This window comes from Phocoena phocoena, chromosome 11, assembly GCF_963924675.1.
Source record: "Phocoena phocoena chromosome 11, mPhoPho1.1, whole genome shotgun sequence".
Taxonomy (NCBI): domain Eukaryota; kingdom Metazoa; phylum Chordata; class Mammalia; order Artiodactyla; family Phocoenidae; genus Phocoena; species Phocoena phocoena.
The window spans coordinates 4,416,362-4,424,566 of NC_089229.1; the positions used below are offsets into that span (position 1 = coordinate 4,416,362).

The 8,205-nt window shown below is 56.9% G+C and overlaps 1 protein-coding gene across 2 annotated transcripts; it reads right to left on the reverse strand.

Moving 5' to 3' along the window:
* Positions 1-7,991, reverse strand: UPK3A (uroplakin 3A). Of its 2 annotated transcripts, XM_065887902.1 has the most exons (6): positions 7,914-7,991; positions 6,810-6,965; positions 5,655-5,934; positions 4,044-4,126; positions 2,018-2,150; positions 1-341 (listed from the first exon to the last, which is right to left on the reverse strand). In XM_065887902.1, exons 1-6 carry the CDS (start codon positions 7,963-7,965, stop codon positions 182-184), a joined length of 864 nt encoding a protein of 287 aa, XP_065743974.1. In that variant the 5' UTR covers positions 7,966-7,991; the 3' UTR covers positions 1-181. The 2 variants fall into 2 exon arrangements, with proteins under 2 accessions (XP_065743974.1, XP_065743975.1); XM_065887903.1 differs by lacking the exons at positions 4,044-4,126; positions 5,655-5,934 and having other exon boundaries at positions 182-341; positions 7,914-7,965.
* Between the last annotated feature and the right edge of the window lie 214 nt (positions 7,992-8,205).

Here is an 8,205-nt window from a genome sequence, read left to right on the forward strand (position 1 = left end):
CATTCTGTAAGTCTTTATTGAACTCAAAATCTTGGGAAGATTTTATTAAGTGCTTTCCTGCAGTTGGACCAACAGGCCCTGTGTTCGCCTTGGTTGGGGTCAGGGTGTGAACATGGCCCCCTGCAGACCCCTGAGCAAGCCCCTCGGGGAGACCGTGGCTGCCCAGAAGCGGCATCCGGGCTCAGTCCTGGAGCTTGCTGGCATACACCTTGGCCCTGTCCAGGGGCGGCCCCCGGTTCACAGACGTGTACGAGGGCTCCGAGGTCCCCAGGGACTTCGGGATGGCCTCCTGCGTGATCTGGGAGTCGTGGGCTGTTTCCCCGTCAGCACTGCCCACGTCCCTGACGGAGGAGATGAACAGTGCCGGGGTTAGGGGCGCAGAGCAAACCCCAACCCCTCAGCTGGTCAGGGACCTTTCTACTTAGACATTGCTTTCACAGAGGTCACCTTAGGCCTTCATTCAATAGACCAATCTTTCCAGAGCACTTACTGTGTGCCAGGCCCTGGGATAAGAAAAGTGTCACTCTTTTGGAATTGTGTGAACAATTTACTGGTCTTACCGTGAGCTGGACAAATGTCCCCAAAGAGCTAAGATTGTATGGGGAGACAGACCACAGCACACAATGACCAGACAGAGTGGACGAGTCCACTGGAGGGCTTCCTGGAGGAGGGGGCAGTTAATCTGGCCTTAAAGGAGGAGAGTGGAGGCACAGAAAGGTATTCCAGGCATTTGATAGGAAGGACTAGGGAGTGGGGAAAGAGTGGGAAGTTGTGTGCAGCTGGAGCTGGGGTGGGGATGGTAGGAGGGACGAATGGAAGAGCCAGGCTAAAGTCAGATAACAGGACCTTGGTGCCAGATCAGGGTGCCGCCCAAAGGGAGGGAAGGACATCACCACATCCCGACTGCTCCCAGGTCTGGCCAGACAGACCACTCTCTTGGTGGCTAATCTCATCTATTATCTGCGTTTTTAACTTAAATGTCAGAGGGCAATTTGATTTCCAAGTTCACTGCCCACTCCCTACTCCATCCTTCACCCACCCCACGTCTTTTCCTGCCTGACTAATCTCTACCTTTCCACGTAATTTCACCTACTCCAAGGAGCTTGTCCATCCACTCTCTCCACCCGCGCTGGGACAGGCAACCCCCCCTCCCGCCCCCCATCTTTAAAGCCGCCTGGGTCTCCCGCCTCTCTTGCTGAGATGCACACTGCATGTGAGTTTTCAATTCATCCCAGTCCTGATAAAAATTTGTTCCTGCTGTTCCTTCCTCCAGGAAGCCCACCCTGATGCTCCAGGTAGGATCTGCCCTGCCCTCTTCTGGATTCTCATGGCAGCTGCACCTGCGGCTGCCTTGATTCACCCCCTGCTCCATCCTCCCAGGATTAGTGGATTCCTGTCTTCCCACCAGGCAGCCCCATTAGCTGCTCCAGACACCCAATGGGACACCTCCAGTCCTGATCTAAATAGATGCACATCAGAGTTGGTAGTGGCACCAGGAGACTCAGGAGCTCTGGTCCAGCTCTGTTTTACCTGGGGGTGTGACCCTGGGCCACCCTTCCCCCCTCAGGCCTCAGTTTCCCCATCTGTACTGCAAGTGAGTGAATTACAATGACAACAGAAGCTAATACCCATTTAGTACCTGGGTACTGCCCTGAGGACTCTATAGGGAATATTTTACTTAACCCTCGAAACTCCATGAGGCAGATAATATTGATTAGAATCTCCATTTTCCAGAAGAGGAAACTGAGGCATAGAAGGATAAGATACTTGCCCAAGACGCACAGCTGTGTAAGAGTTAGGATCTGCCCACAAAGCCCCAGTGCTCAGCAACCCCCTACCCAGCTGAAGACTTGACCTTGGACACCTCAGGACCCTGCTCCCCTCTCACTAGACCCCACCCCACCCAGGGTGGAAGGCAGCTCTCTTGCTCCCGGGCTCTCCCCACCTCAGAAGACCCTTCTGGTGGAGTGTGTCCCCAAGCCCTGTCCGCGCCTCCCCACAACTGGCGGGTACTCACACGAGGCTGAGGACAATGGCGCCAGCAAAGCCAATAAGCAAGAAGAAGGGCAGGGAGCCCAGGATGGACGCGATGACAATCATACCCCCGCTCCGCCGGCCCGGCCACGTGTCGATCGCCGAGTACGGAGCGACTGTGGGATGCAGGCTGGTTACTCTCCAGACGCTGCACCCCTCAGCCTCCTCCCAGGGACGCACAGGGGGCCCCCTGCCCTGGAAGCCTAAAATCTCAGGGATGAAGCGAGGACCCAGGTCAGTGCCTCTCCCTGGGTTTCAGGTGAAATTATCTGACTTGCTACTACATCCCACTCCCCAACTTTCTCTTGCGTGTCTGCTCTCACCCTCTTTCTTTTTTTTTTTTTTTTGCGGTACGCGGGCCTCTCACTGTTGTGGCCTCTCCCGTTGCGGAGCACAGGCTCCGGACGCGCAGGCTCAGCGGCCATGGCTCACGGGCCCAGCCGCTCCGCGGCATGTGGGATCTTCCCGGACCGGGGCACGAACTCGTGCCCCCTGCACCGGCAGGCGGACTCTCAGCCACTGCGCCACCAGGGAAGCCCTCTCACCCTCTTTTAACTGTCTTTTTGCATAATTTTAAATTGTGAACTGACTCAAGTCTTCCGAGACGGATGGGATACAGATTATAAACAAAATAAAGGCGGAGCAAAGGTCCCCAGTCTAACGGAGTCAGGAGGACTGTGCCCTCCCTCTGCTCTGGCCAGTGTCACCCTTTAGGAACTAAGTGGACAAACCATTTATAGGTCCCACTGTGAGCTGTGGCCACTTTTCATCCAGTGTCTCCTGTAAATCCCGTGAGACCCCCGTTCTGCAGATTGCTCCCTGCAGCTCAGGGAGATTGAGTTCCTGTTCAAGGGCACTCAGACTCCAGCCTCAAGCCTGTAGGTCTGTCTCCCTGCCCGAGAGAGCTGGGCCTGGCGTTTTTATCTGGATTACCCGAAGGAACCCTGCTGAAGAAGCAGAGCAAGGATTCTTCTTCCCAGTTTTCAGATGGGAAAACTGAGGTCCCACCCAGCAGTGAGGCTCAGACGCTGGGCTTGAACTTGGGGCTCTCGGTCCTAGGGCAGTGCTGTTTCAGTGGGACCACAAAGCATGGGCGTGCCATTGGAGGGGTGAGCAGAGGGTAGGAAGGAGCCTCCAGCCACATGCATGCCTGCCCAGCTACACCTTCACTAGCCGTGTGACCTCAGGCAACCTCACAGAGCCCTAACTGGTCCATAAGATTACCATGGGTGGCAGGGGAATTGTTTTTTTTTGGCTGTGCCCCGCAGCTTGTGGGATCTTAGCCCCCCGACCAGGGATCGAACCCAGGACAGCTGAAGTGAAAGTGCCGAGTCTGGACTGCCAGGGAATTCGCAGGGAGTTCTAAAGTTAGGGTCACAGGTCGTCAAAATTACCGTAGGAAATCTCTTCTGCCGCCCCTAAGGTTCAGCAGACGTGATTAGGTGTGTATAAGCCTGGGATCTGTGTTGAGAACTCAGATGGAGGCTTGAGGGGGAACAGGGCAGGACCACCGGCAGGTGCCTGGGCCTGCAAGACCCCCCATTTCAGAAAAACCATAGGAGAATGGCACTCCTGCTGCCTCCAGGGCTCATGCCCCCGTGGCTAAGGTGCCTCTGGAACCACCTTACAGAATAATGATGCTGTCCTTGTGAGGGCTCAACAAGGGGGCTCGTTAGGGTCTAAATGCAGGATGAACGCTGAGCCCTTTGGAGGCAAATGCACCATCAGGGCTGGAAGTGCCGGCTGACTCTGTCTTTGGTTACACCCACCCAGCCGGCCAGCCCAAACACCTGCAAATCCTCAACCTTCCTCTGTCATGGCACCTGGTCCTTGAGGGAGGGAGGGAGGGAGGGAGGGAGGATGCCGTCTTGGGTTAAACTATTTTAAGATGCATTTTCCTCATAACCCAATAACCTGCCTGTATCTGGGGAGACTTTTCCAAGTGACAGCATGAGCGTGGTTCCCTGGGTTCCCTTGAGGACCACTCCCAGCTCACTTCCACCACTTACGTCGGTTGGTGCGGATGGGGTCCGACCACAGGGTCTGGTCCTGTACCAAGCCTGTGGACATATTGACCAGGACGTACTTGAATCTGGAAGGAAATGGAGCAGGGATGACTTCTCTCCATCCTGTGAGCCTCTGCCACAGGGAGGGGGAGGGACCGGGGCAGAGCTGGGACGCGTAGGAGATGGAGATCTAGGTGGCCCCAGTGAGGCGGTGGGGGGCTCTGGCAACAGGATGCTGCTGGACTTTGCATTGGCAGCTCCTTTGCCCACGTGTTTCCACAGCTCAGATGCCACCTCATCCACGAAGCCGTCGGAGCCTAGGCTCTCTCTCCGGGAGCCCCTCTGTTTCTCTGCCGTATATATTGTGCACATAGCAGATTTGCTGAGTATTGACCCATCTGTCCTTCTTGCATTTTTGCCTTCCTCTATTCCCAGCCTGGTCCCTGGTCTCACAAAAGCGACTTAAAAAAAAAAAAAGGAATAATATTCATGTGCAACCCCCATGCCCTGTGATAAAGGCTAACTTTATAAGCAGAAAATCCCAATCAAGTGTTACAAAACATAAAGGGAGATCAGGTGACACAGTACAGAATACCCATGGCCTACTTTAGGTCTTCTTCACCCTCAGTTAAAAATGATGGATGTTCTGAGATCAAAGAAATCAACAGCCTCTAGACTGACACTTAAAAAAAAATGAAGACCCTTAAAATCTTTGTAGCATCCAGTGTTTTGCTTAATCCCTGCTTCTCTAGGTTTGAAGATGAGAATTCCAGAGGCTGGGATGTGTGCCCTGTGTCCCCTAGGTAGGGTGGGCTCAAGTAGGAGGGAGAAGTTTTCCCACGTTAAGACCAAGGTCAGAAGTAAGGGTTGAGGGTGGGGGAGAGGACAGCCAGAACTCAGGTCCTGCCCAGTGGCCGAGGCCAGAGGAGGGCTGAGCCCTGTGAGAGGATGGAGGTAAGGGATGGCCTGGGCCCCAGATGTGGCCTAGAGGGTACAGAGACCCCAACCTAGGCATCTCCATGGTAACAGGGGTGAGTGTAATCAAGGCTTGGCACTGGGTAAGACGCCTGGCCCTGGGTCAGGGCTGAGCCCCCAGCTCGGCACAGAGAAGATGCTCAGGAAATACGCGTGAAAATGAGCCGCTGTGTGCTCCCTGCAAGCGCACCCTTTCATGGGTGGGCCACGAAAGGGCGCGCTGCAGGGAGGCGGGAGAAGTCTTTGCGCTGAGCCCCAGCCTTTCTCGAGGTGACCCCCTTCCCTCTCTGGACCACAGCTCCTTCCCTGTCAAACGAACTGCCACATGGGTGATGGGCCAGGACCAGGTGCACAACTTGTAGGGCCCAGTGTAAAAAGGAAAATGCGGCCCCTAGTTTAAAAGTTAAGAATTTCAAGATGGCAGTGGCAGAGCATTGAGCCAAGAGGGGGTCCTTCTGAGCGCAGGACCCTGTGCACGGTCACGAGTCCAGGAAGCCAGGAATCCTTTATGGCACCCGGGACGGTCCTGGCATGTGGTAGGCCAGGAGAAATGTGGCTTCTCACACTTCACCGGTTCTAGGTCGCCCCACGTCGGGGCTGGGGCACACCTGCCCCTCTCCCGCAGCCGTTCACACCCACCTGTATTCCGTGGCTGCTGACAGGGGTGGGTTGCAGAGGCCCCAGAAGTTGGGGTCAGACAGGCAAGTCCCATTGGTGCCCACCCTGACCAGGTATGCGTTCAGGATCTCCGAGGCCCGGGACACATCCCTGACAGCATCCAAGCTGGGCAGGTCACTGCAGGGGGTCAGGTCAAAGGCCGCCGCCTTGTAGGGGCCTGTCCTCCCTCCCTCTGTTTGCTGGAACGTCGAGCTGAGTGGGGCCTTGGTGCTGTCCTGCACAGAGGCGTTCCTGAAGCTGGCTGTAGAGGCAGTGCCGGGAGTGAGGTTCCTGGCCACCCCAGCTTAGTCACTCACTCAGTCATTCAACAAACGTCCCTAAGCATCCTCTCTGCGCCAGTGCTGCACTGGGCCCTGGGGTCTCTTCCTTACTTGCTGGGTGATCTTGGACCACTCACTTTACCTCTCTGGACCCTCTGTGAGATGAGAGGAAAATGCCTCGCAGTGCCTGCTCATTGGGATTGGGCGCAGGTAGGCAGTCTTTTGCTGAAAGAATAAAATGATGACCCCACAGGAGCTGCTGTAAATGGCTGCTGGCTAGAAACGTAAGAGGTCGTCATCGGGTCCCCACTCTCAGATCCCAGGGTTGCTGCCAGTGGACAGGTCGGGGCTGGCCCAGAGCCAGCAAGCCTGAATGCGTGGCTTCCGTCCCAAACACCGATCTTGAACTAACGCGGGAAGCCTTGGGCAGGACTTGAGCTTGAGGACCAGAGAATCTGATTTGCTCTCCAGCTCCGGGAGCTCCCATGAGTTGCTCAGCCTCTCTGAGCCCCGATTATTTGCCCCTGTGATGAGCATCCTAACAGTTAACCTTGCAGGCAGGTTGTAACTATCAGCTCTAAGGTGTGCGAAGCAGGAAGCACGATGTAAGTACTCAGTGCTGGATGCTGTTATCATTCCCCCCACTAGACTGGATGTCCCTCCAGGGCAGATGCACGTCTGGGACCGCAATCACCCAGCCCAGGGCTGGCACACAGCGGGTACCAGTGCATGTCAGTGAGGTGCATGGGTGGTTTAACTGCAGGGATGGAGCACCCCTCTACCTGTCTCCTTCCCTCCTGCCTGCAGACAGCTCAAAGCCCCTTTCAGAGCAGCCCAGAGGAAGCAGGACCCTTACCCGAGTTGACCAGGACATAGAGGTACACCTCGTAGGTGCCATGGAGGGCCGCCGGGCTGTCAAACATGCAGAGAGGCTTTTCCAAGGCCACGGTGGTGAGTGTGGGGTTGCTGGTGGCGAAGGTCACACTAGCCAGCTGGGGCTGGAGGTTCACACCTGGAGGAGCAATGAGGCCAGGAGCTGACCCCCAGCAGAACTGTCCACACCCACGGGCATGCTCTGCGCGCGCACGCACACACACACACACACACACACACCTCTGCAGACAGGGCAGCATCCCCGTCCCCACCCAGCCATCCTGACTAGAACCAGGAAATCCAGCTGAACTACTTCTCTCTCGCTCCCCCCAACAGACATTCAGTCACCAAGAACCCCATTGCTCCTCCTATGCACCTCTCCACCCCGTCATCCCGGTCTGAGTCCACCCTCTTCACCTGGACCCTAGGAAACAGCCCTCCCCATCCTCTGCGCTCTATCGTGCAAATCTGACCGCGTCCCTCTCCTGCTGGGCCCCTTCCTGGCTCCCCACTGCCCTCCAACACGGTCCAGCCTCTCTGGAGGGGCAGTGAGGTCCTGAAGCTCTGGGCCTTGCCTCGTAGGTCTCCAGCCTCCCCTCCATGCACACCCCCTGACCTCATGCTCCGGTCACACCGATGGACAACGGGTGGGAGGTTCTCAGGATAGACAATGCCACCCCTCTCCTCCCTGAACTTGCCCATACTGCCCCTTCACATGAAATATCCCTCCGTGTCCTGAGTCCAAGCATCACCATGAGTCTAGTCCAGTCCCTTCTCTGCTCTCCCACAGTCCCCTGTGTTTCTCTTGCAGCACCCAACACAGAGCCCTCGAATCCCCATCAGAAGAAGCTTATTAATCAACATTGGCTATTATTATTAATATCTGGGTCCCCAGAGCCTGCACAGGGCCTGGCACAGAGGAGGCATCTGTGCCCACTCCTGGAGGGAATAAGTTCCCATTCCTGATGCCACTTTCCGTCCAGGCTCCTCTGGGGACCCTTCAGGAGGATCAGGGTGCAGGACACGCGCCGGGACACAGCTGCCCGCCCTCCCCGGGCACAGCCCCCTCCTCTCATCCGCTGTTTACCTGAGCCAAGTCGCAGGCAGCCGAGGGCCAGCAGGACCCAGAGCGGAGGCATAGCCTGAGAGAAGCTGCGACAGGGCGGGCGGTCCAGGGGGCGAGCGTGCACCGCGCCTCTCCCGCCGCGCACCTGTCCGCCCGGGGCCCCCGGCGCGCCCCGCCCCCGCCGCAGCCAGCCAATCTTCCGCCTCCTCGCGGGATATTTGCATAAACCCCGCCCCGGGCTCCCCCGGACCGCGAGGTGCTCAGGGCCCAAATCCATCCCCGTGGGACCTTCCCCGTCCCCTGACCGAAGCTC